At 35.1% G+C, this 26,036-nt stretch overlaps 4 protein-coding genes across 4 annotated transcripts; all 4 read right to left on the bottom strand.

Annotated features, from left to right (window-relative positions):
• Positions 1–666: 666 nt before the first annotated feature.
• Positions 667–4,145, bottom strand: LOC124453588 (PDZ and LIM domain protein 7-like). The gene is made up of 8 exons (XM_047004374.1): positions 3,793–4,145; positions 3,014–3,162; positions 2,743–2,937; positions 2,422–2,582; positions 2,160–2,261; positions 1,618–1,915; positions 1,362–1,542; positions 667–1,247 (listed from the first exon to the last, which is right to left on the bottom strand). The coding sequence occupies exons 1-8, from the start codon at positions 3,889–3,891 to the stop codon at positions 996–998; spliced, it is 1,437 nt and encodes a 478-aa protein (XP_046860330.1). The 5' UTR covers positions 3,892–4,145; the 3' UTR covers positions 667–995.
• Positions 4,146–4,785: 640 nt separating this feature from the next.
• Positions 4,786–16,991, bottom strand: LOC124453465 (PDZ and LIM domain protein 7-like). Its single transcript, XM_047004279.1, has 16 exons — positions 16,778–16,991; positions 16,445–16,596; positions 15,161–15,319; positions 14,830–14,945; positions 13,876–13,977; positions 13,451–13,706; positions 13,031–13,132; positions 12,533–12,740; positions 12,221–12,372; positions 10,925–11,083; positions 10,665–10,777; positions 10,131–10,232; positions 9,582–9,990; positions 9,297–9,477; positions 5,322–5,558; positions 4,786–4,952 (listed from the first exon to the last, which is right to left on the bottom strand). The coding sequence occupies exons 1-16, from the start codon at positions 16,874–16,876 to the stop codon at positions 4,878–4,880; spliced, it is 2,622 nt and encodes an 873-aa protein (XP_046860235.1). The 5' UTR covers positions 16,877–16,991; the 3' UTR covers positions 4,786–4,877.
• On the bottom strand, positions 5,547–8,765 carry LOC124453591 (tropomyosin-2-like). Its single transcript, XM_047004376.1, has 2 exons — positions 7,357–8,765; positions 5,547–6,965 (listed from the first exon to the last, which is right to left on the bottom strand). The coding sequence occupies exon 2, from the start codon at positions 6,958–6,960 to the stop codon at positions 5,806–5,808; it is 1,155 nt and encodes a 384-aa protein (XP_046860332.1). The 5' UTR covers positions 6,961–6,965; positions 7,357–8,765; the 3' UTR covers positions 5,547–5,805.
• Positions 16,992–17,088: 97 nt separating the features above from the next.
• On the bottom strand, positions 17,089–26,002 carry LOC124453587 (synaptojanin-1-like). The gene is made up of 22 exons (XM_047004373.1): positions 25,756–26,002; positions 25,493–25,616; positions 25,225–25,405; positions 24,828–24,914; positions 24,250–24,520; positions 23,946–24,171; positions 23,640–23,785; positions 23,444–23,540; positions 23,182–23,351; positions 22,894–22,975; positions 22,574–22,726; positions 22,225–22,393; positions 21,542–21,824; positions 21,259–21,399; positions 20,935–21,127; positions 20,658–20,816; positions 20,279–20,549; positions 19,931–20,030; positions 19,481–19,675; positions 19,255–19,333; positions 18,045–19,184; positions 17,089–17,803 (listed from the first exon to the last, which is right to left on the bottom strand). Exons 3-22 carry the CDS (start codon positions 25,349–25,351, stop codon positions 17,453–17,455), a joined length of 4,440 nt encoding a protein of 1,479 aa, XP_046860329.1. The 5' UTR covers positions 25,352–25,405; positions 25,493–25,616; positions 25,756–26,002; the 3' UTR covers positions 17,089–17,452.
• Positions 26,003–26,036: the final 34 nt, after the last annotated feature.

Raw genomic sequence — 26,036 nt, 5'->3', positions numbered from 1 at the left:
CAGTAGAAAAACAGTCAGGAGAAATTGCACATAGCATTGTGTACTTGGCAAAGTTTTGGCAACTTCTTGCTTTAGAGCATTGTTTGGAGTTACTTTGCACAGCATGTTAGCAGCTTAGTCTGCAAAAGCGTAACGTTAATTGACGTGAAGTTTTAAAATGAGAAGTAGAGGAAGAAAACAAAGAAGTAAGGAGAAAGAAAAGATAACGAAACCTGTAAAAGATTAGGGACAAAAATTTGCAGTCAGTATCAAACGAGATTTAAATACAATGTAATCAGTTCATAAAAGACTGCGGAAATGGCCAACGAAGTCTAATCTGATGAGAAAAAAAAGAAATAAATGACAAAAATGAACAGAGAGACCAAAGAAATGAAGAAATCTTGAACAAACCCATAAATCAGAACATATTCATTAAGGAAGATATAATTTATTTTCCGTTCGTCAATCATGAATCAAGAGGCTTTTTTGCAAAGTCGGATTGGGAAAATTCAGTTGATATAAAAATCATTAAGAAATGCTACAAACGTCTAAACCAGAAATTATAGACACCATGATTACATTTCATGAAAAGATCCCTAATACTGAAATCGATCACTCCGTCTATAACTATATGATAAAATACATTAAATTAACTTATATGTGGTAGAAATAAACACACACTTAAAGTCATAGAAACGAGAGAATTGAAGGAACTTTATATTTCCAAATTATAATACATTGATTTACAAAATACATTGGATATATAATCAAATATTCTATCATTGCAAATATATTGATCATAAAGATAAACGTAAAGGTAACTGTTTATTCTCCATCGAAATTATTTTATGTTTTATGCTTTCATTTATAGCGAGTTAAAGGTTTTTAGATATTTGATTTCTTTGACGATGACAAATAATATCAAGCGTGTATTGTAGTGCAAATTAAAAAAATAATCATTACATTAATGCACAAAGATAGAAAAAAATACATAAAAGTTTAATTATTACTAAATGTCAACGATATAACATTTTTAAACGGTAGCAATCGACGTGCCATTTTTCATTGACAGCGTCCAACCAGCGATCACCGGCACGAATTATTTGCTTACACGAATAACATTTCACGCTAAACAATTCATTATAGTGATAACCGCAGTATGGTTCACCATTTTCTACATTGAAACCCTCGCCAGCCAATTTTTTACCACAGTGGGTACATGTAAAGCATTCCTCGTGGAAAAGTTTTCCCAGAGCTTTAACACTCATCTAAAATATAAACATATATGAGAAGAGCAGACCTGGTTACGAATGTAAATTTCCACAGTCGATTGTTAAGTAACGTTAAATACGCTAACAATGCTAAAGTAAAGACAAACTTACACCAACAACTGGCTGATTGCATTTTGCGCATTTTGGTGCTAGCTGCTCATTGTAACAATCTTCACAATACATCTTTCCAGCTTCTTCGATAAAACCAATATTCTGCAATGACTTGTCGCATCCAGCACAACGGAAACAATTCGGATGCCATGTTCGTCCTAGAGCGCTCACAAAAGGACCTCTAAAAAGATTGGCAAAAGGAATGGTAAAATTAAAATAGTTATACGTACAAAGTGTTTCTCTAGCAAACACTCACTGTATGGCTTCACCGCATTTATCGCACACTGTACTGCCGGGCTTTGGCTTTGGCGGCGAAGTAATCCGTGGTGTAGCTTGAGAAGGAGGCTTCGATGGTGCAGGTTTGGGAGGTGGTGGAGAGGCTTCAACGGGTTTTTGTTGTTTTTTATTAGCTGGGATTGGTGGTGGACCAGATTTGATTGTTCCAGGCTGTGGAGTCCAGGTTTGGCTGGGTGAGTTGTAAGGTTTTGGACCTCTCAGGTGATTGGTTGTGAGTGGATTAACAGTTTCTTTACTTAACGAACTAGGATGATCATCTATGAAAAATATAAACGGTTTCATTAAAACATTTGATTGTAACTATACAAACTAGAAACGCCTTAAAAGAAGAATTAAATATTTTCAAGAATGAATGTGATAGGTACCTCATCAAACAACATTTAATTAATACCGTTATTCACTTCAATTTTGTTAATTTTTTTTCTGCCTATGGACTAAAATAATACTTTACGTAGTTGGGAATAAGTGAGCGTAAATTTTCTCCGTTCGTTAGCTACGTGCCTCCAGCGTTCATGGTTTTCTCCAGTAAGCGAAATGTCCTTGATTGATGTCCTTCATTTCTTTCATGTGCTTCATATGCTTCTGGAGGTGGTGGTGGTAACTCTAAAAGAAATTTGAAGAACTCACTACAAGTAGTAATGTGCCATGTTATAAGGGATCTTAAGTGTAGATACTTAAGAAAAATGAAAGCTTTGCCCCAACGTAGATTCTTCTTTAAAAATAAAATGAACTCTAGAGGAGAGAAGAGCCCAAGTATGCTCACCATCATTTTCATTGTCAGAGTCACTGCTAAGTATTTTTCCATTTGTAGTGTGACGTAAACCAGTTGATTCATCTGACAGGTTTGAGTTACGTAACATTTTCAACACTTCTGAATCTTCAAGATTATCCTCCTTCTTCTCATCTGGTGGTGCTGAGGACTTCCTATCAACAAAAACAACATGCTGTATTTATATGAAAGCTTGGGCAACGTTTCATGACAAATAGAATCTCAGTTTTTTATGCTTCTACATACAAATTTAGATATGTTTATGTAAGGGCAAGATAGTTTTTAAATTGTCAACAAGAAAATTGTAAGTCTTACAGTGATTTGACTGGGGCAGATGATTTGGTTGGAGCAGATGATTTGATTGGAGCAGATGATTTGATTGGACCTTGAACTGGACTGAATGACTTTGGTTGAGCATTATATTTGTGGTCTACTTTGTTTGAATGTGTTATTTTTGTTGAAATGATGGGGCTTTTTGATCCCATGGATACAGCAATATTTCCAGGTTTTCTATCAAAAAGCAATAACATTTTTGTTATTCAGGTGTTTTTACGTTATCATGTGTTGCGAGTGTCAAAAAATTCACCTTTTAAGATTTAGTTTCAAAGTCTGTGAACGTTTGATTGCATTTTGAGCCTCAATATGGGTCATGTTGTCAGTGAGTTGGTCATTAATGGCAATTAGACTGTCTCCAGAACAGATTCCTTGATTGTCTGCTTTTCCTCCTGGAGTTATCTGAACGATGCAAAATTCTCATAAATGATCAATTAAAATATATAAAAATAGTAAGAAAAGGAGTTTTACGAAACGTTGGATCGTAGTATATGGAAAAAGAAAATACACTCCATGGACATTTGACGCCGATTTTAAAAATTTACTGTACAGCGCGTGTGCTTTTACAACAGCGCCCATATAATTTTGGCATTTTTTCCGAAAACTTTATGCCAAATATGGACGAAATGACGCAACAACGAATTAATGCATCAGTCGAGAAAGATCGAATATACAATGTAGTTTAGTACTTTGCTTACAAAAGTATGAAGTTTTATTATGTTAACTCTAAAGGAATGTATGACAAATTTTACACATTATGGAATTCAAACTGTGTTCAGTATTTGACCTATATATCGACGATTTCAACTTCTCGTGACACTAGAAAACACGCATCCTGTCAAAACATATGGAGTCTTGTATCATCTCACTAAGCACTTGTGCTTATTAACAATTATCAGACGAGGGCTTGTCATAAACTATTTAACAACAACATATGGTAATCACACAAGACGACAACTACAGCCAAAAGTTTACTTAAAAATATTTAAAAATACAGTTGAAATGTAAACAGAAATTATTAAGTTATCGTACTGATTGTATAGCCAAACTTCGGCCAAATTCTTTGCCTCCCTGTAGACGAAATCCATAAGGTCCACCACCAGACAAAACAACTTCGTAATCGTCGCTCATACTTTAACCTTTAGACGTATATTTTAGTCTTACTTAGAAGAGAATATTAACAAGTGATATTTTTCGCGTGCGACAGACAAGAAACGACAAGCATATGATGATATTTAGCATAAAAATACGTCATAATGCCAACACCCTCGCAGTTTCAGTGGTCAGCTCTTTATATATGTATCAAAACATGCATGAACCCTCATAATCATCATCCGGATTATTTTGCTTGGGAACGGAAACCATTGCTGCTTACTTCGAGAAAATACTTCATAATGTCTGCTTTTACCGATGTCTTTAATCAAACTCAAATGACACCCCATATGCGTGCGAGAATTATCATTACTGTCATATAAATATTCTCCAACTCACAATGGAATACAACACTTGACTTCAAAATACACTTCATAATTTCTTTCTCTCGTACTTTTGAAAATTTGCCCGACTTTTCAGTCTTCAAACTTTCTTGAGGGAAAGGGAAGGGCACACGTCCCTTCCTCCCGTAAATAAATTAGATTTCATTCTAACTGTGAAAGCTATTTACACAGTCATTTTGTACGAGCGGTGCTTCATCACTTTTTACGTGTATTTAAACATCCGTAATATCGTGAAACTTGTCATATTTCGGTTTCATTTCTCGCTGAATTATCCACGTCAGATCTATCATTAAATTACATTCAATGCTTTAATAACTCCCCCTTATAAATAACGGTTACGTATCAATGTCACTGTGACTCTAAGTCACAGAATAGATACATATGTATCTATTCTGTGTCTAAGTGAAGTCAACGTTCAACAAAGATAATTAATATGGTTCACGGCGACTGGAATCGATATCTGAGTCATGTAATTACCGGATTTGCGTCAAATGGACAAACAAATTAAGTTGAAAAGCAGCAGCACAAATTACACAATTTCTTCAAAAATCTATAAACATTTTGAGCTGACAAACTACATGTGCACTTATTACATTCAATAAAATAATTCGTGCCTCCGCCTCAGGCGTGTAGTGGGCAAACGGCTTGCGTACCCATACTGTAGAATCCCGTATATTCTAGATTGCTACCACACACCTAAAGATTGAAGAAAAATGTAAATTGTAATTTACCAAAACGAAAACAAACTTTTGTATTTTATTGACGCATACACGACATACATGACACGTCAATTTAATGTAATACATTTATCGGGTGCATTTTCACCGAAAATTGGGTGAAATAATATAGCATATCTCATATATAATCATTCATTTTGAATGGAAGTCCGCCATATTAGGAAGGCTGGCAAAATTTTTTTTTCCCTCTTTTAAGTTGATGGCATTGGTATTTTTGAGCATCCTATCGTAGCCACAATCGGTGTAATACAGAGATTATAGAGTTAAATGATTTGCCTCATTTCTTTAAAAAATATGTAATTTAAAAAATAAGATTCAATGAACTTACTGCGCATCTAAAGCAGTCAGCATGCCAAGGTTTATCGAGTGCTTCTAACCAACGATCTCCACCACTAATGACCTGATTACATGCGCAACATTTTACACAGAACAATTCTTTGTAGTCCCGAGCACAGTATGGTTTACCTCCGTCCAAATGAAAACTCTCGTTTGCGATTTGCTTACCACAGTGGGCGCAGATGAAATGCTCAGGATGAAACATTTTACCAATGGCTTTCACACATGGCTAAGAATATATATAATTGATTTATAGATGATATTTCGTAGGAAATTTTTGCACGCAGGCTAGCATTTCCATTAAAGTATCAAGAAAAATAATTGATGAGCAATTTATAAGAAATAAAATATAAATATTTTGAACATTCCTTTATCAAACATTGTAAAAAAACAATTCTTTTCAAGTGAATCGGGGTCTCAATCCCAATGTTGTTAAATATTACAATTGCAAAAAATATGAAACTATTAGAAAAATTTTACAATTCTTCACTCATTGGTATTCGAGTGTAAATGAAGCCTAAAGCTCGTTGCTGTCGATATGGATTTAGTCTCATTACTAAATTGTCAATGTCGTTTTTCCAGTCCCTTAATTGTTCAGTAAGTAACTCCTTTCGATATTCAACAAAATTTAGGTCAGTTTTTGCCTTTTTAAGTTGCTCTTTTTTCTCCCTGATCTTTTGTTTGACATCTTTAATTTCCGAACCTTTAAAAGACGTTCTTCTGGCCGCGTACTCTTGCATAGTGCGAGTATTTCTCAGTTTTATTGATAATTTCGTCAAAATGTCTTCAAAACGTCGTGACTTTTTTTGCGCTTCTTCTAATCTCGTTTCGACCTTTACAATATTAGCTTTAAGTGGCGATATCTTGTGAGCAAGACTGCGGATCTCCCGCACGTTTTCACGTTTTTTACTCTTCGCTTTTTCAATATTATGCAATAGTTGTTCAATTAGCTCAGACTCTTGTTCAATATCCTTTTTGTAATAAACCATTGTTTCATGGGTTTCCTGTATTTGAACCTCTTTTGCTGCAAGCCTTTTCTTCAATTCGCTAAGTTTTCTTTCTTTGCGATTTAAGTCATCCTCACGAATTTGAAGCTGATCTCGCAATAACTTAGACTTCTGTTTAGATTGCGTTATCCGTTGCTTGGCAACAACGATTCCTTGCTCTGCTACCTCCCGGCAATGGTTTGCTTCAGCAAGCTCTTTTTTTGCGTTTGCAATTTTTTCACGGATTACGGAAAGATCGTTTGGTCGGCTATGTTTATCATCGAACACATCATTAATTGGCCGTGAGCCAGTCGAGACAGACAAACTGGTCCAAAGATGTCGTAGATCTTCGAGTTTAAAACTTGTGGTTAGCGTTTTACACGGGGCAGCTCCTTGACTCTCTTCATTATTATTGCCACATGTCTCAAATTTATGCTTTAACTCTGAGAAAGACTGGATGCGTTCGATCCCTGGAGAAGTGTTTTGGCTGGAGTCTTGAACGAGCACGGACGATTGGTTTTTGTTTGATTGAACTTGATATTGATATGCATCATATTTTGAACTAAAACCACTTCCATCAGGAGTTTCGACTCCCAACAATTTCTTTTCCATTGTTGATCCCGTGACGTCGTTCTTTTCTGCCATTGATCCTTCAAAAGGTTGCCAAATATTAGCAGCTTTCCGAGATTCGTTAACTATATTTTAGCGAACTTTATTTTGAAGATTAAACGGCTATCGATTGCTATCGTTGCCAATAAACTGCTGTTACAGCTGGAATTTTATTTTCTGGCAAACAAATTCAAATGGTCAAGTTACTGTTTGTATCGAAGTAGTTGTGCACACTAATTTATGCCAGAAAATGAATAATCATTTGTCTGAACTGTATTAATATGCTTCAGCTCAAACGTCAAACATTTGAACCTTTATTGGTAAAAACAAAAGGCAAAACAAATCATAAATCCTTGTATCTTTGCTTACTAGATGTTTCTCGAAAATTGGTCCAACGATAAGTTTGTGTTTGAGAGTATAGTCAGTAGTTACCTTTGGTGATTCAACTACGTACGTGGTTGACGTGGCTCGAGCAATTTGATAGGTTCTTTTCTAATCTTCAAGAAAATAAGTTCAAGGTAGCTATGTGGGTTTGTTTGCTGACGAACATAAACAAAGCAACGTCAAACAAGACACAATGTCAACATTTGTTCATGAAATTTGAAAGGAAGCACTATCACGATTTCACTATCACGGTTTCACTTGCCAATGTTTAAATGTACCTCGAAATGTCGCTTGTACTTTATAAAATAAGCAAAATTTAGATAGCAGTACAATTAGTTTGACTCCCTTTTCATCTATAAGTGACATCAACATACAATCCTAATCTCTGAAATAAATCAGAAGTTTACAGAACGTAAATGTATTATTATCATTTGCGTAGGTTATAGGGCTCGATCTAACGCAGCTGTTTCCTTTTACCTGTTAATTAGAAGTTCATGTTTCGCAATTTGTCCAAACCATAAAAACAATAATGCAAACAAATTGTACTTGAACTCTTTTTGTCTCAAATATGGAAGGATTTTCAACACTTTCTGGCAGCAGCTTCGCCAACTTTTATATCTTGTGTAAGATACTTTCAAAGTGCGTTTCGTTTTATAACCATGTAAATAGTCACATCACTGCACAATACACAGATGGAATTGAAATCTCGGCACTTGATCGTCTTCAAAACGCTACAATTCTTTGATGTTATTTTCTTATGCAATTAAATTATCGAGTTCTACAAAAACGAATCTTCGACGTAAGGAGAAATCTTCTGGTGGCAGATGTTGGTTTACTTGGTTATTCTAGTCGCATCAAATTTCATCATTGCAATTGACATCTTTAACCTTTAGTATTAAGTGATAGCCAGTGATAAACAGACAAACCTTCGGTAATCTCCAAAAAGCTTTCATTTATGATAAATCTCAACTAAATCAGAATCCTTGATTATTTGGGGAGTGAAGTTGCCGAAAGCAAATTGTTAATCTGTTACTCTTCTCATCCGCATAGGCTCCCCGTTGCTCATCATGGGGCATGAGAATGTCCTAGTCACATGATGGTTTTCATTCTCTGATTATGAATATATAGAGTGTAACTTTTTTGTAGCTGTCATTGTTTGTTTTAAGACATTGAACAACCGTATGTTTTACATTCCGCAACAGCATCAAGGTTTCGTAACACATATTTTTATAGTGTGAATAGTACAAGTTTTTACGATATCTATTGTATAAAACAGAAAGAACGACAGCACTTGACAAATGCTCAAGATATGACAGATGGTCAATAGCGATAAGCAGTAGAAAAATACTAAAATAAAAAGTGACAGACAACTTAACATCAAGCTAGAAGATGATGCCTTATGAAATTAAACGTCTTTTTTTGACATCATTAATGCGGGGTTTTTTTCATCTACTTGTTATAAATGAATGCCACCCAAGGAGCAAATCTCTTTGTTCGACTATGATCAGATTTGACGATACAAAAATGAAACACAAAGTTCCAGCACTAATTAAAAACTCCATAAATTTCATGAATTAAATATGTTGCAATGCACGATGTCGTAAGAAAGTATTGAAAAGGAAGATAGAAATTTTTTTATTTTTCAAGTTACCAACCCACATTTGGATGACTGTTTAAGATATTTAGATTTTACTTTAGGTGGGGCGTTAATATTTGTTTCGTGTAATATTGAGAGAGGAGGTAGACGTGGCCATAACGCCGTAACTTGAACGATAAGGTGTTGTCAACAAAACACACAAATAAAAGATGAAATACTGAAGTTGCTACAGCATAGCAAATTTTCTGATTTATGACAACCTGCTAAACATTATCAAAGCTGTTTCAGAGACACCCTGTGTCTCGCAAACGGAGAGGAAACAAGTGATTATTAGACATCCTATAAAGGTGCATACTTATTGTATCCACAAACAATATAAAACTACACTTACCCCAAAAATAGTCTCGTTGCATACGACGCAGTGAGGTGCAAATTTCATGTCATAACAATATTCACAATAGAGGTTTTCTGATTCTTCAAGAAATCCCTCATTCTGAAGTGATTTCCTGCAACCCGCGCAGTTAAAATGTTCAATATGCCAACTTCTACCGAGAGCGCTTAAGAATGAGCCTCTACATAGAATTTAGTGAGAATTGGTGAGATAAAAAAGTGATGCATGGTTAAAAGCAAATATAAAAGCAGATCATTTGTTCCTAAAGTAGAAATTTTCATTTACGTAATAACTTGTCCGCATCCATGACAATGAGGGGATCCTGTATTTAACGGTGTCCATGGGCTTGGGGCTTTAGGCCTAGAAGTAGGGGCGGGTACAGCCGGTGAACGATAGGTATGCGACGCAGGAGAAGATGGTGTGGGATCTGGGCGTATGGGTTGTATGCTTTGCAGTCGTCGTTCGGCATAGGCTGCCCTAGCTGCCTCTGAAGGCCGTGTAAAGTTGACTTCTGATGGTAACACCTGCATGGGCTTGACACCAGGAGGACAGGGAGGTGGATCTTTCGTATTCATTGGTTTTTGAACGAGAGATTTACCAACTCGTGAATTTGATGATCCCGAGTAAGAATGCAAGGGAGGAGCTACACGCTTTCTATTGCTATCTGTTTGTGATAATACAACTGGAAGAGTGTCTAAACAAATTGGTAAATATCTTGCAAAAGAAACTGATACCATTCTCGGAAGAAAATGCCATGAAATCTGCGCGTAAGGTTAAAATGCCAAAGACATTTTTAAAAAATAAATTGGTTGTATCATTCTTTTCTTCACTCACCCCCCTGGTCGATATGTTTTTGAAGCAGCTTGAAAGATCTGGACTGTCCAGTTGGCATATTATCTTCGTAAATATGGGCTTCTGGTGGAGGTGAAGGAAAATCTAAGAAAGAAAACTCAGTGCTTTTAGGATAACTGAATTTCTTAACGAAAGCATTTGAATTAAAGCCAGAGAGAAGAATGAGTTATAATGTAAACTGTTTACAACGAAGACAAACTTAATGAAAAAACGTTTGCAGTTGAAAGAAATTAAAGTGAGTGCTTATTTTCTTGAACACACTTTTTCCTGGAATAACTACTCATCATAAAAACATATGTCAATGATACTCGGTCAAACATTTCGTTTGTCATTTCAATATATTTTTCCCATGATTCTGGTTATTCGTTGGGTATAGCATATTGACGTTCTGTTAAGCACTTTTTTTTTAACAAATGGAAAGAAAAATACATCTCAAAACAAGCTGGATTATTAGACTTAGCTTCAAAACAGGATTACTTTGAAATAGAAAGCAAAAATATGAGCGACAAAAATTACCATCTTTAGGTGGATTCGATGAAGTTGCCAAACTGGAATCGTTTATTTTTGACATCTTCAGCATTTTTAAGACTTTCGAATCATCGAAGTTATCCGGATCTTTTGCTGTTTCTCTTGACGTTAAAAATGATAGATTTTCCGATAAACGTGTTTGAATGTCGGTCCCAATGTTGCAAATGTGATAGATTGGAATTATTGTGCGACATGAAATAATGCACGTGACTTACTCATAACACTTTGCACAAGTAAAACGTACTTACGATACAGGTTTCCCTTTTCCAGTTGTAATTTTTGAACTCTTAACGCCAAATGGTCTTGGTTTTGCATTGAATTTATGATCAGTCCTTGTAGAGTCGTTCATATTTGAATTGACTTTTGGTGATTTAGACGTGATGGATTTTGCGCTATTTCCAGTTTTTCTACAAAAAATGCAAAATAAATACACATTCTTCCATAACAATATTCGACTTAGTATTTTTCTTAGAAATTGTTAACATTTGATGATATGAAACTAAATTATTGCATAGACAAACATCATACGTTCAAAATTTGTAAAGTGATTGACTACATGCATTTTCTATTTTTTTTTGTTTTTATATTACGTTTCCCGCCATTTGTCTGCGTACTGTTGATGAGTTCAGAAGAAAGTTTAAATGTCCTTTATACTGAGGTCGTATATCATCCAATCATAATGGACTTTAAATCGTACGTTTGCAAGTCATACGAACTTAACAATGAATGTTTAAACTTTTGAATAATCTCACATAAGATTATAGATAAAAGAAATGGAATCTCATTTTCAACGTTACATAAAAATAAATGAATCACTCCTTTTATAAATCGTAATAGTTTGAATCACGTAATGTGTTTGAAATTAAAACTTTACCAATATTACTATGGAAACGTGTATACCTTTCACACAGTATGCATTATTACTTTAAAATTCCATTAGAAAAATATAGATAACATCTCTTGTTGCGATATGCAATAGTGTTACAGATTTATAATGATAGGTCGTTTCATTTTGTTACATTGTTGATACCAACAATTTGTAACACAGACGATAATTGTGACATGTTCATTGTTCGACATGTACTTTGTTCTGCACTCAAAAATATAGACTGAACCATTTCGAGATTACTTGCTACACTTCTACATTAGTCAGTTTCAGCTATAAATTGCGAATATACAATTTCTGCCTTAACATGGATATGTATATTATGTATTTAATGTGAAACTGTATTCATTGGCGTGAATCCGTTAATCAGGGGGAGTCATATATTCAGTAGTAAATAGTAATGCTTGACGTATTTCTTATGAAAACGATTACGCCTTCAATAGAAACCAGCGTAGTATAAACTCTTCACCTATCTCTAGAAACAACGTGAAACCACAAATTTATTGTGTGAATGCTTTTGCCAACAGACTGACGTTTATGAGTAATTTAATTGATTCAAGGACAAATGAAATATCAGTTTTGACAAACATTTTAACCACAGTGTGAATTTTTCAGATTATTACTTTCCAACAACATTGCGTAAAAAGACAACACTCACCTAATCAGTTTTAGTTGCAGTGTGTCTCGGGAAGCTTTTATTAAATTTTGCGCATTCATGTGAACGAGATGCTCCACAGGCTTGTTATTGATCTCATCTATAATATCACCTTCAAGTATACCTTTTAAGTCAGCTTTTCCACCTGGTGTTACCTACAAAAGTGGAAGAAAAAAAGAAAATGTTGACATTTCAATGCAAGAAAGTACTTGCAACAAACGTATGCGAATGAAGAAACCAACACAACAGATGGAACATCTGTGACGTTTTACTCCTTTCTTCGAGTGTAGCCTTTATGTAAATCAATAATCTTACCCGAGCAATGGTTAAAGCTTTTCCAAAGTCTTTTCCACCTTGCAATCTAAAACCCCATGGTCCACCTCCTGTTAAATTGACCAAATATTCGCCAGCCATTTTGAAATGGATTATGAAAAAGTATAAACAATTAATGCGATTGCGGTTATGATGTGCAATTATGACACGGGAAGGTCGCACGTGTTTGTTTATTGTTTGAAAAACTTTTCACATTTGCGCATTCAGCTCTACGCATCGCATAAATTAAAATAAGTTTGTTCGTGTAATATATTCTTTTTACAAAAGCATATATGTTAGCGAAATTATAAATGAAAAAGACAGGAAACTAAGTTTTAGTATTTGTTTATATACCTTTCGCTTGCAGCCAATCAAAAGACTGCTTTGACCATGTTTTTGTCTGGACCAATCAATGATTGGATAGAGTCAATAATCGAATTAAAAAGCGTGAAAAAATTCCAGAGAATTTTAAAACTTCGCCAATTTTGGTTATGTATCTACGCATTAGGTGCAGATGTCCGCTTGTCGGTGCAGGAAATGAATCCCAATGATTCTGTACAGAGACAAGAGAACAATTTCTCAATCAATGTCGACTTTCCTTGGCTTTTATCAGACAAACTTTAGTCATACGTTCAGGACGTTCAACGACGCACTTGGAGGTTTTCAGGAGGAAAAGAATGAGAAAAGACACATTTTTCATTTCCTTAAAATAATTTGGATAATTTTCAATAAATAAAAACATCTCACCAGGCAGTAACAAGAAGCGTGCCTTAATATTATTTATTTAAACATAACGATCCACAAGCAGTTTTAATTAAATTTATAGAAATTCTGTGGTAATGCAAACTATTATTTATGCTTATTATATTACTTCGGAAAAGGAATAACACAAAACCCATCCTTCTGGTACATAATATGCGCTATTTAGAAAATTGCGATGCAGGTGTTTGCTGTCGTCGTTCAGCATAGGCTGCCCTAAATGCCTGTGAAGGTAGCGTGAAATTGACTTCTGCTGGTAACACTTGCATGGGCTTGACACCCGGAGGACAGGGGGGTGGCTCTTTCGTATTCATTGGTTTGCTAATACGAGAATTTGAAGTTACTACGTAAGGACGCAAGATAGGAGCAACACGGTTTTTGTCGCCGTCTGTCTGGGAGAAAACACTTGCAGGGGGCTCTGCAAGAAAATTGGTTTTGAATCACTCAACCCTAAAACAACTTATTACCAAACAGGAGACAATGTTATAGAATCGCATCGCCAATTTATTTCTTTAAGCTTTAAGGTTAAAAATACCAGAGACATTTATAAACAGGTCGATCATCTTATTCTTTTCTAGTTTACTCACCCCCTTGGTCGATATGCTTTTGAAGCAATTTGAAGGATCTCGACTGTCCAGCTGGTAGATCATATTCTGAAGGAAAAGCTTCTGGCGGAGGCGGAGGAAGATCTAAGTAAGAAAACTGTTAACACTTCTCCATTTAAAATTATTTTTGTCCGAAAGCAAATGAAACAACGCAAAAGACAATTCTTCTGTTTACAATGAACAACTTTTTAAAAAGACAAACCAAAAAGAAAAATTACATTTTATAGTAATTTTTAACTCGGGCAAAAAAGAATCAATGTATTTTTCTAGGGCATCCTTTTTGTATTACACGCTAACGAGTAAACTGTTTGCAATAAAGTGATATAGAAAAAATATTACAACATGATGTGATGGATGATGAATTGCTTTCTCAAGCTTATACATAACATATGAAAGTGTCTTGGCATGGCTCTTTAACAACTAGTTTTCAACTAAATTTTTGTATTTCCTTGAGGATACTTTTTCAGTTTCAAGAGATCGATAATTTTAGTCTCAAAATCAGTTTGAAATTGTAAAGATTAGGTTGAATCATTTAGCACAAAGAAATATAATTTATCGCGAGGTTTCCATGGATTAGTTTCTATATATAACTCATAAATCTTTTAAAAAGTATTTAAGTAATTTCAGATTAATATACCATTATTTTGCTCCTATTTTCCACTAAGATGTTTTTGTAAATGTTGTAAGAAAGGTGACTGTACATTTCCTTGAATATCACTTTTAACTGGAAAAAATCACCGATCAATACATGTCAGACAAACATTTTGTTCGTTTTTTTTTTTCAAGAAATTTGCTCCGTGATTCTGGATATGCAGACAACATCGATGATCTGTTTACAACAATGAAAAGAACAATACTGCTCAAAACAAGCAGGATTCTTCGACAAAAGAGAGGAATATTTTAAATAGAAAGCAAAATATGAGCGACAAAAATTACCATCTTCAGGTGGATTTGATGAAGAAGGTTCCAAACCGGAATCATTTATTTTCGATGTCTTCAGCATCTTTAAAACTTCCGAGTCATCGAAGTTATCTGGATCTTTTGCTGGTTTTCTTAAGATGAAAAAGATAGTACGAAATCATCATCGAGTTTCAATTATTTCTACGTTGCACAATTACAATATTGCAAATACTTGAAGGTAAGAGCGTTTACTGTAATTTTTCTAAAAGAACAATTCTACGCGACACTAAACTGAAAATTCTTCATCCACATGAAATAATGCATGTCGCTTTTACCCATAATCCTTTGCAGCAGCAAAATTACTCACGATGTAGGTTTTACTTGTACAATAGAACTAGATGAGCTTGGAACACCAAATGGTCTAGGTTTTGCATTGAATTTGTGATCGACGTTAGCAGATTGGGTCATGTTTGTAATGACTATTGGCGACTTAGATCCCATGGATTTTGCAGTATTTCCAATTTTTCTAAAAAGCGCATGGAGATTTGATGTACATTCTTTCAAAACTACTTGTTCAAATTTCATTATTTTAGTCAAATCATTGGATATTCGGACTACGTTATCTGACTTGAGGCAGTAGCAAAATCAATTATGAGTACCAAACAAATTATTCGTACCAGTTTAGCAATAATATGATGTTTACTGCATACTGTATGCATCAAATAGAGTCGAAAATCAGGAGGAAATCTTAGTAGAAATATTCTTAAACGTCATACAAGACGTTTCACATTTATACACAGGCTCATTCATTTATGTTAATAGAAAACATAAATTGACAGACAGTTCATTTCATATCACTATAGATATGATATGATATCACTATAGATATAGATAAACCATTAAAAAGTTAAATGTAGCAAAGGACATATAACATCCAATCATGATGGACTTTAAATAGTCCCTGCAATTTGATTGGATGGTGTTTGAACTTCACAACGAATATTTAACCTTTCGAATATAAACTCACACAGCACGACGAGGAAAAGAAATGCAATTTCATCGTCTAAATTGATAAAAGTCAAGATATAAATAATGATAGGATTTACTACAACTCCATGATGACTTCCGTCCTTTCATAAAACCTTGTGTTTTCAGTACAATGTCATAGATCTGCTGCATAATGTGTATTTAAAATATGTTATGTTTGAACCTATCATACTAAAACAAACGATAATTGCGACATGGTATTTCCATAAATAGACACATTAGATACATTTCTAGATTATTCGCTCCATTTGTTTTCTTATTCAATTTCACCAAACATGGAGAATACGAATTGAGTCTTAATATGAACATATTATGAAAGAAAGCTGCATGTAATCGTTGCCTCTGACTTCACATTTAGACATTAGTTCGAGCAAAGCTGCATATCTTAATTACACTACTATAAAAATGAACTTTATTGCGTGAATGCATGCCAATCGACTTAATTTAATACGCGATTCTATTGATTCGAAGAGAAATCAGACATCAGTTTTGAGAAACATATAAAGCGTATAGTACAGATTTTTCAAATTAATACTTTCCGGCAGCATTCCATGTTGCGATTTGAAACCAAGACTGCGGGAACTATTGGAAAACGACAACTCACCTAATCAGTCTTAGTTGCAGTGTGTCTCGGGAAGCTTTTATTAAATTTTGCGCATCCATGTGAACGAGATGCTCCACAGGCTTGTTATTGATCTCATCTATAATATCACCTTCAAGTATACCTTTTAAGTCCGCTTTTCCACCTGGTGTTACCTAAATAAAAGGAAAAATAGAAAATATTGACATTGCAACAAAACGAAGAAGTTACAACAAACGTCGTTTCTTATATACACGTTATACAATTGATTTCGATAAACAGATGAAGAAACCAGATGGGACAGACTATGACGTTTCTCCTTTATTCGAGCATAACTTTTATGCAAATCAATACTACCCGAGCAATGGCTAAAGCTGTTCCAAAGTCTTTTCCACCTTGCAATCTAAAACCCCATGGTCCACCTCCTGTTAAATTGACCAAATATTCGCCAGCCATTTTGAAATGGATTATGAAAAATACAAACAATCAATATGGTTGCGAATTATATGTACGATTACTGCACGGGAAGGTCGCGCGTGTCTGTCTATCGATAGCTATTAAATGGCCCGATCATTGACTGGTCCACATATAAACGTGTTTATAGCAGTCCTCTGATTGGCTGCAATTGAAACTATAAACAAGTACACAAAAAGACATCTAGAACATCGTTCGTGGTCTTCCTTTATTGAAAGTTCGCAAATATTTATTTGTATTGGACAAAGAAAACATTACAAGATATAATTTTCAAAGAATTAAGACATTTCACGAACTATAGGAAAGGTTCCACTCCCATTCCAGTGATGTAGTCGAAATGCTAACTTTTACGCCCTTTTCTTGGAGGAGGAATGGGAGCATTTTCCTGTGGTTTCATCAAATCAATAACTTCTGGTATATCAAAGGTACTATTTGAAAAAGTTCCTGTACTTTCTTCAGAAAAACCGGGCCTGCGCGGTATTTCTGGGGGATATTTTGCCCGAGTAGTATCAAGCACCCGTTCGTCGGAATGAACAGTTTTAAACTCTAAATTTTCGTCTACAGGTCGAGGAGGTAATTTTGGAGGTACTTTCTCAACAGGCATGAAGCTATCAGCTTGAGTCTTATGATAGGACCCCTTGTTCGTTTCAGAGTTATTGTTCCCTGTCTTTCTTCGTGGTACAGGAACGGGTTTACTAGTTTCCATTGCTCTTTTGCAACGAAGATTGTCTGATCCATGGAATTTTTATCTTGTACGCTCATATAAGTTTTGATGTTATTCTCAGACTTTATTTTATCCACATTTGCTTCGTGAGAGCTGATACCAAGAAGAGGCTTGACATTGTTCACATCTACATGTGTAACGTGTTTTACATCAAATGGACCACTGATATTTACGGAAGACGACGACTAATTAAAAAAAAGATAGATTTAGTCAGAGCTCAAACCCTACCCAGGTGAAAAAACAACATTTAAAATATGGCCATGGAATAAAGGCAGCGTTTTTACTTCATATTCGTCTAAGGGAAAACAATTTACCCTGACTTGATATAAAATCTGGTTTGGGGATCTTCAACGGTCAATGCACACAAGAACATGGTGTCATAAACTTCAAAACATAAGAAAATTATTGTCTTAAGAAATAACTTACTTCTTCATGGGGTTTTTTCCGAATTAGCTTTAGGCTTCTACTTTTTTTTCTACGAGATGGAGAAACTGCTTCCGACTCTATGTTTTCAACATTTGACTCCATTTCTGTACGCTTTTCAACTGATGTTGATATTAAAGGTGGAGGTGGCCGACTAGGAGGAGTCCTAGGTGGCGGTGTTTTTGATCTTGCAGGCAAGACCGTAGTAGGCTTAACTATACTTAATTGAGATTGTGACATGAAATGAGATTTGGAAAGATTGTTTGTCGTTGTATTCATAATTTCATTCTTTTGAAAGTTGCGTTTTCTTGCGGGAGGTACGGGCTTTTCGTGGTTTATTACATTTTTACTCGCGTAAGTGTTTGCTTTAGTGTCGACGTCCGATGTCATTTCATCATTGTTATGTTTTAAAGACGATTCAACACATTCAATGCTCCTTTTCACAATGACCTCAGAGTTAGCTGACAGTATTATGTTATTTGATGTTGCGTCAGCATGTCTTTGGGGAGGAGAGGGTTTTGTCACCTGACTTTTAACATTTTTTCTTGGGAGAGCAGGATTTTTTTCCGATTGCAACGAGTCATCAGCTTTCATTGTTGCAGATAAAGCTTTGGTTGCATTGGGTGGCTCTGGTCTTGTGGGGATTACTCTCCGCTTTGTATCTGGCTTATTGCACTGACTTACTGCGGATTCACCCGTAACCTCGGCTTGTTCGGGATTACAAGGAGAGGTGATTTTCTTCTCTTGCATCTGAGGGCTTCTTGCGGGGCGCTGTGGTCGACTTGGAGGTGCTGGTCTTTTTGAAGGATGAGAAGCCTTCAGTTCACTCTGAATCATGCTTTCCACAAGAACATCTTGAAAACTATTACCGCTTTTTATTTCTTGTGCATCTTCATTTTCAATGTCATTTTCATCTTCAATCTCACTCTCGTCGTCGTCCGAGTCCTGTGAGGTTATTCTAATAGGATGCAAGAGAGGACATGCTGCAGTTTGTTGAGGGGACTCTTGTAGTATTTCCGAGAGTGTGCGAGCACGATTTGATTCTGCATTTGATAAAACCCCACCGAGGTCTCCTACAGTCATGTCAGTCTTGGAAAGCAATGTATCAGATTTTAATCTAACTGATATCACAACATCATCAATCTAAAAAGTGGAAACAATATATTCATTAAATACTAAAACAAAGTACGTACATAGCTTACTATTAATATACCTTGGTGTTATTAAGCTCTAGAGCTTGCAAAGCTGATCTGCCATCATCAAATGTGACAAATAACTCGTTGTCAATAACCCTAAAACAGGAAAAATATGGCATAAACGAAAGGTAAACTAAAGCTCTCCATAAGAACGAGCTGACAATTTATTCATGTACAAAAATAGAAATGAAACCTGTGATAACCGTGTTGTAAAAAACGTGTTAAGATACATTAAAACTAAACCTGACTAAAACAGTTTCACCGATGTCTTCAACAAGAGAGAGGAATTTGTCAGTATTGATTTCTTCATTTGCTTCAGATGTAATGATCACCGTAGGATCAGCAGGACCCATCGACATAATGACTTCATTGTGCACATCAGATTCCTTGTCTTGGTCAATAGATTGAATCTCAATTTCAATAAGAGCCACTACTGGTCTAATGTAAATGACCACAATATCAAATGAATAAAATCATGGGTGCGTTTATTTTTTGTATGTTCAACATAACATGATCATGAAGCACGAAAAAATAATGTGGATTTAGAAAACGGACGAATCCTTGCAAGCAATCTTGTTATAGCATTTTACATTAATGTTCGTAAAATAATGGTCGCAAGGATTAAAAATATACTTTATGGTACCTAAAGCATGTTCATACACACAGCTTGATGGTTTCCTTACTAAGAAATACCTGTGATCAGATGTTTTAAGCTGTGCAGAATGATAATACAGCAGCTTTCCAACGGACCAATTAATGCTGTTTCCATCAAGATGAAAAGACTTTCCCATACCTGTAAATGATAGTGCAGACGATTTTATACCTCTGTAATAGTTTATTCATCCCTAACTACACTGACACAAGTTATCCTAGTTTATATTTAGGTAGAATAACGTAATAGCATGTTATATTGCTCTATGTAACCGTATCAATGATAAATATAAATTATAATGTAGCAATTATAATATATGATCTTACTATATTTTGAGTAAAATAAAATCTGCAGTCGACCATCATTATGCATCGGGCAATTAGACACACCTGATCTACTCTCATCTTCAGTATTGTTTTCCTCCTCTTCATCATCTTCTTCTGAGCATTCACTCTCAATATCGACTAAAGAGTCTTTGCCACCACCATCCACCACGGTATTTTCCGTGAATTTTGACCTGGGTTTTCGACGTCGCCACAACACGCGATCAGTCCAAGCCGGTATGCGCATTTTCTCGCTAGTGTCATAATCATCAGAGAATGGGTCAAATTTATAGGTGGGTGCAAAAGTCAATTTTCCTTCGTTGAAACCACGAAAACACTGGCAAACAAGATCAAAGGCAAGAGTCTCAAAAAAAATCAATCATTACTCTATGAAAACTATTCTCTAACAAAAATTTATTTTATGACTAATTTCCCGAACTTTTACCTTGTTGGATTTTCTACTCTTTGTTAATTGATCTTCCACTTGCAGAAGGTCAAAACTCTCTTGTGAAATTCCCTCCTTTACATCCTCCATGGGAAGATCAATACGATAGTTAAAATCACCACACCAAAATACATAATCATGAGGAAGGACTGTTCTCCCCTTTAAAGATAAAGAAAATATAATTCTGGAAATTGATCAACTAATTGTGGATATTTTCGTGCACCACGGGATAAACATCCTCAATTTGACAGAAAATTCTCAGAATAAAACTCTTTACCATGGGGAATTCAATTTTATTCACAATATCATGATAATCACTATTTCTGTCGGCTACGTTAGATTGTCCAGCGGCAAAGTGGGAACAAACGAAACATAGTGACGTAGAATGAAGTAAAAAGCGTATTGCCACTCCTCCCTTGTTTCCAGTGCTTCCTCCAAGACCTGTCTTGACACTATCCACCGCCACGTCTCTGGAGGTAAATAATGGTTTTAAAAAAACATCAATGCCAAGCAAACTGAACATTTTCAACAAAACAAGACAGTTTTAGAAGTCATTAAATATCTGGAGAAAATTAGAAACTTTATGAAATGTTAATGTTACCTAATGTCCTCGACAAGATGTGCTCGTACAAATACAAACAAACAGACACCGACCAACTGCTCACACGTGAGAAGAACATATGGTGTATCACGGGATATAACTTTTTTCAATTCATCGCCCCAGTCCAAACGCTGCGCTGCACTAGGTAAAAGGCAGTAAGTTGAAAACAAAGTAAGCAAATCAAGTAATCAATCAAGTTGAGGAAAATATTCAAATTAGCCAGTTTCCTCAGCCGAGAATGTAAAGAAAATAGGGAGATAAAGAACAAGCTTCCTTCACCAACCTTGTTGATAGAATGTTTCCTGCTTTTAAATCAACTAACTCTTCGAATCCGATCGCAAATATATCAGTGACTAACGAAAAATCAGTGTTTCTTTCAACACAACCATTGGGCTGTCTGAGGTGAAAATCCAATAACCAGTCGTCCAAAGATTGGTGTTTGTACGCAATACTACGGAAATGACGACCACCATTCACATTAAATGTACCTATGCAAACGCGAACCGTACGCCATTTAGTGTACTCCAAATGTCGGTCACACAATTCTCGCAAAATAGCTGACGACCCTAAAAATATCAAAAATACAAAGCATCAAATACTGTATTGAAGTAAATGATGGGTTAAATTAATGAAAAATACAGTACAACCTGTATTAGGCGGTCACCTTTGGGGATTTCTCGTGTGGACCGCTTAATACAGGTTGACCGCTCAATATAGGTTTTACTGTATTTCAAAGATTTCGAATAAAAGATGGGATAATGGTTGATACAATAGCACAGTCGTTATTATCACTGGCAGCTGGCTTTCTTTTTGTTTTGCTTTTTCATTTGTCGTGGACAATGCAAAGTTAAATGAAATAAAAAGCGTACAACATGCCCTATTGATTCCTGTGACAGTTTATATCAATGATGGAATGTACAATAAGTGAAAGCATCTTTTCGCAAAAATGGCAAAAACATTTCTTACCATGAAGAAATGCACCTTGTAGCAAAGCTCTTGCACGGTCACCAAGTTCGCCAACAAACGTGTTTCCAAGAAGTAAGATATCAATGGCTTCCTGTTTGCTGCCGTCGAAAAAATTATTTTTTATAGTTCTCCTTACAGAAACAGCTCCATCGTGTAGCTTGCTCCCAAACTATCATACACGAAAATTTACAAGTTATTGCTTATGAAATAATTTATAATTGATACACACAAATGATCTATTAAATACATTGAAATGAAGCAGATTACTTAGCATCATAACTCACAATATTGCTATATTATACCAACAAAGAACAAATAAGTGCTAATAAAAAGCAAATGAAAAACTAACCCTTGCACCCCCTTCCATTGCTCCAGTTCCTGTATAAGTTCGACTAACCAGGTTACCATTATTTGCCCACATTGTCCTGAAGCACTCCATGAACCTCGACACCAGAGATGTCCTATCACCGAGGCCAAGTTCGACAAGTTGAAGTTGAAGCATCTAACGTTGAGTGTAAACATTACAAATTGACACATGTCGTATGTACGACAAACTTTTGGTGTTCAGTGTTAACATTGTAAAACTAACATGGGTAAAAGACAACAGAAAGAGTTTGATCGAAATTGGAAATAAACACATCACGCATTGAATATTCAGTAATATAATACCTCGAGACCCACATAAGATTGAACAGCATTCGTTCTGTCCAAACAGTCTAAACAGTTGACACGAATAGTACCAGTCTGTTGTCTAAATAAAACCAAATATTTCAAAGAACAATTAATTTGCAATCACTTTGCAATAAATTTTATTTCACAGTGGCGGCCAATGTATTTCGTTATTCTCCGCGATCTATGCCGAATTAAATCATCGTTATGCCTTTAAAAAAAGCCTTTGGCATTTTACAAAATATTTAAGTAAACTTTGAAGGTATATGTAATAAAAATTCATTTTACCTTATTATTTCTTCGCCATTTCTTACGAAAAAACCGAACTTATTTAAATATGGTTCAGCTTTTTTCTTTAGTAATTCCAGTTTTTCTCGCTTTCCTCCTTTGCATAAACGATGATAGTCAAATAAAATAAGTGGTGTACCACCACAGTGAACAGATGCCTTTAGCTGTTTCTGAGAAAAACAATATCGCAAGTCTTATTTTTTTAGCCAATCAAGTTTAACGAGTACAATGGAAATAGTACATGTCTTAGTATCGCACATACTTGATACGCTGCACTCAAAAACGATTCTCCTTCTTTACTGCCAAGGAGATTAATGAGAAGTTGATCACTGTACAAACTTTTGAGGGCAAATATATGTCTGGCAAAAAATATGAGTATTTTGATAAACTTATGGAATTATGAAATACATTACAGACAAAATTTATTTGTATTGGTAGAGGAGGGGATTGAAGCTTACTTGTCAAAGGCAGGTTGTGAGGCTTCAAATCCACGCGATATTTTCACTTTGTGAGAACCCACTTGAATTCCAGGTTGTTCCCAAAAGACTGGAACTGAGCCTCGAGTTTGAAGGAAAGCGGAAATACTGTTATCCAAAACAATCACCTTTAAAAATAGTCAGATCATGCATGTGATAAATGATTAACACAACAGAAAACAAAATTTTCACTTTGAGAAATTTAGTGTTATTGATGCAACATAAAAAACGATCATTAATAAAGCTATTAAAAAAATACGATGAATCTAACAAGAGTTGTGTCCAAACCTGTTCAGTTTCAACAAAGTTTGCAACATGTCCATCATCATTAACACCTCGTACATTAAATCTAGTACCAGCCCGCTCACAACTTAGTCTTGATATAACCATTGCTTTGGCCTGTCTTGCTCCAGCATAAACAGTCTTTAGCTCAATACCTCCACACATGATGTTAATGAGCCATGCTGAACAGTCAATGGTAAATTTCTGTAGATGTGCATGCAAGGCATGATTCCTTGAAATTTTAAAAATTAGTTATTGTGAAGCATTGATACAGTTTGCTTGCTAGATACGAAGTATAAACATATCCTACCAAAAAAAGCGATTGTCTGGCTCAGAAGAAACACACTGAGATTGGTAGCTTAAGCTGAGATCTAATGGAGCTTCACTCTCATTCAATGATATGGTGAAATAAAAAGAACCAGAATTGAGCAACTTTCGAACTTCAGAAATTCCTATCTCGGCATGATCGCCTAGGGCTATGAACACTGTTGATGTAACACAAGAAATCTCACTATATTTTATTTTTCCAACAGAATGACAGCCTGTCACCAACACCAAATACAAATAACTTACATTTTCATCTGAAAAAAGAACACACTATTTATCATATAGAACTTGAATTTCATAATTTCAGCTACAAATTGGTTTGTTCATTGAAAAGCAAAACAAAAACATACAATAGCTATATTTTCATTATCTATTACAAAATGAATCACTTGCAAAGGACATAAAATTAGTTAGGGTAACTGCTTGTCTTCCTAAATGATATTTAATTATTTCTATACACCACTCCAAGATACTATGACTAAGACACTAGATGCAGAACATTTGATTTGCTCCAGTTGCATTGCATGCATGCATGTTTGTGAAAAAAATGATACTTCATACTTAAACTAAGTTTGAGAACACCAAGACAGCCATATGCATCACATAATTTGTTGTAATCCTTTTTAATTGTTACTGTTTCCCAAGATGCTATTAAAAAAAACCCAAATGTATCAATAAAAAAATACTCATCGTATTAAGCAGCTTCTATATCAAGTTTGTATAAAGGTACTTTGTGCATTTGTAATCAATATTGAGCATTACATGACAAACCTCAAACAAGGTGGCAACTGAAGTGACAACAAAATTCAAATAATATATAACCAATAAATCATCATTAAATTGAGAAAATTCTAACTGATTAGAATGAATTTCATGATTTGCTTAATTAATTAGTCACTGGTAAGTACAATACTAATGTCGCCACTGATTTGAAAGTTATCTTTGATTCATTTGTTACCTAATTCAGCAACCGCACCACTTTCAAATAGCAAAGATTCCGATCTGTCGCGCTTCTCAAGCAGAACTGAAACAGCTTGTGTATTGTTCGACCGTTTGTAAACACTAAAGGCTTTCGTCAGCACCATTTTCAAAACATTTTTGGTATAACTTCATGTTTCATAACGGAACTATACAATGTCCTTGAACATACATAAAATATACATATGATAAAAACATCCCTATTGACATAATAACAAACATATGCAAATTATACAGAAAAAGATTACCACGAATCATTCACCTAATTTACATCTTTTGTTTTATGCAAAATTTGGTTGAAATTTGAAAATGGCAGGCATTTTGGCAGCGGCATCACAGCGGATAAGAGCAGGCTCGAATCATATTTCTTGTCTGTGGATGAAAGCAGATATAGGTTTAAATTTAACTGTGAAAAATCTTGAAACAATTGCTTTTGAAAATTTCTTTATAAATCATTAGAGCAAAAGTTTTCTCAATAAACATACATATAAGAAAACTATTGACAACTAACACGTCAAAATATCGCCTTTCATATAATTCCTTGCCACACGCAGTACATTTAGGTTTGCACAGCACGCAGTAATTTTACCAATCAGAGAAGGGAGGGAAGGGGACTCTTTTAAGGGCTCCATTGACCCAGCGGTGACTTTACCAAGCTGCCTTATGAATTTTGAATTTAAAAGTGATGAAACTAATTCAACAATAAAAAAAAGAGTTAATGATAATAATAATAAAATAATAATAACAAAAAAAAGTGTGGAGGGCCAGGATGGATGGGCAGAAACCGAGCCA

This window comes from Xenia sp. Carnegie-2017, unplaced genomic scaffold (assembly GCF_021976095.1).
Source record: "Xenia sp. Carnegie-2017 unplaced genomic scaffold, XeniaSp_v1 HiC_scaffold_25, whole genome shotgun sequence".
Lineage (NCBI taxonomy): Eukaryota > Metazoa > Cnidaria > Anthozoa > Malacalcyonacea > Xeniidae > Xenia > Xenia sp. Carnegie-2017.
This window is presented reverse-complemented; position numbering and strand designations above follow the sequence as displayed.

Bases quoted from the DNA above. Each gene is read 5' to 3' on its own strand.
- LOC124453588 (XM_047004374.1), bottom strand. From the start codon at position 3,891: ATGAGCGACGATTACGAAGTTGTTTTGTCTGGTGGTGGACCTTATGGA. The intron at 2,583-2,742 runs GTAAGACTTACA...TTTTGTTGATAG, and splicing joins TCTGCCCCAGTCAAATCACT to GAAGTCCTCAGCACCACCAG. The intron at 1,543-1,617 runs GTGAGTGTTTGC...CAATCTTTTTAG, and splicing joins AAATGCGGTGAAGCCATACA to AGGTCCTTTTGTGAGCGCTC.
- LOC124453465 (XM_047004279.1), bottom strand. From the start codon at position 16,876: ATGGCTGGCGAATATTTGGTCAATTTAACAGGAGGTGGACCATGGGGT. The intron at 14,946-15,160 runs GTGAGTAATTTT...TTTCATCTTAAG, and splicing joins GTACAAGTAAAACCTACATC to AAAACCAGCAAAAGATCCAG. The intron at 12,373-12,532 runs GTAAGATTATTG...CCACTTTTGTAG, and splicing joins AAGCTTTAACCATTGCTCGG to GTAACACCAGGTGGAAAAGC.
- LOC124453591 (XM_047004376.1), bottom strand. From the start codon at position 6,960: ATGGCAGAAAAGAACGACGTCACGGGATCAACAATGGAAAAGAAATTG.
- LOC124453587 (XM_047004373.1), bottom strand. From the start codon at position 25,351: ATGGTGCTGACGAAAGCCTTTAGTGTTTACAAACGGTCGAACAATACA. The intron at 24,915-25,224 runs GTAACAAATGAA...TTTTTTTAATAG, and splicing joins TGGTGCGGTTGCTGAATTAG to CATCTTGGGAAACAGTAACA. The intron at 22,394-22,573 runs GTTAGTTTTTCA...CGTGTATGATAG, and splicing joins CAATGGAAGGGGGTGCAAGG to TTTGGGAGCAAGCTACACGA.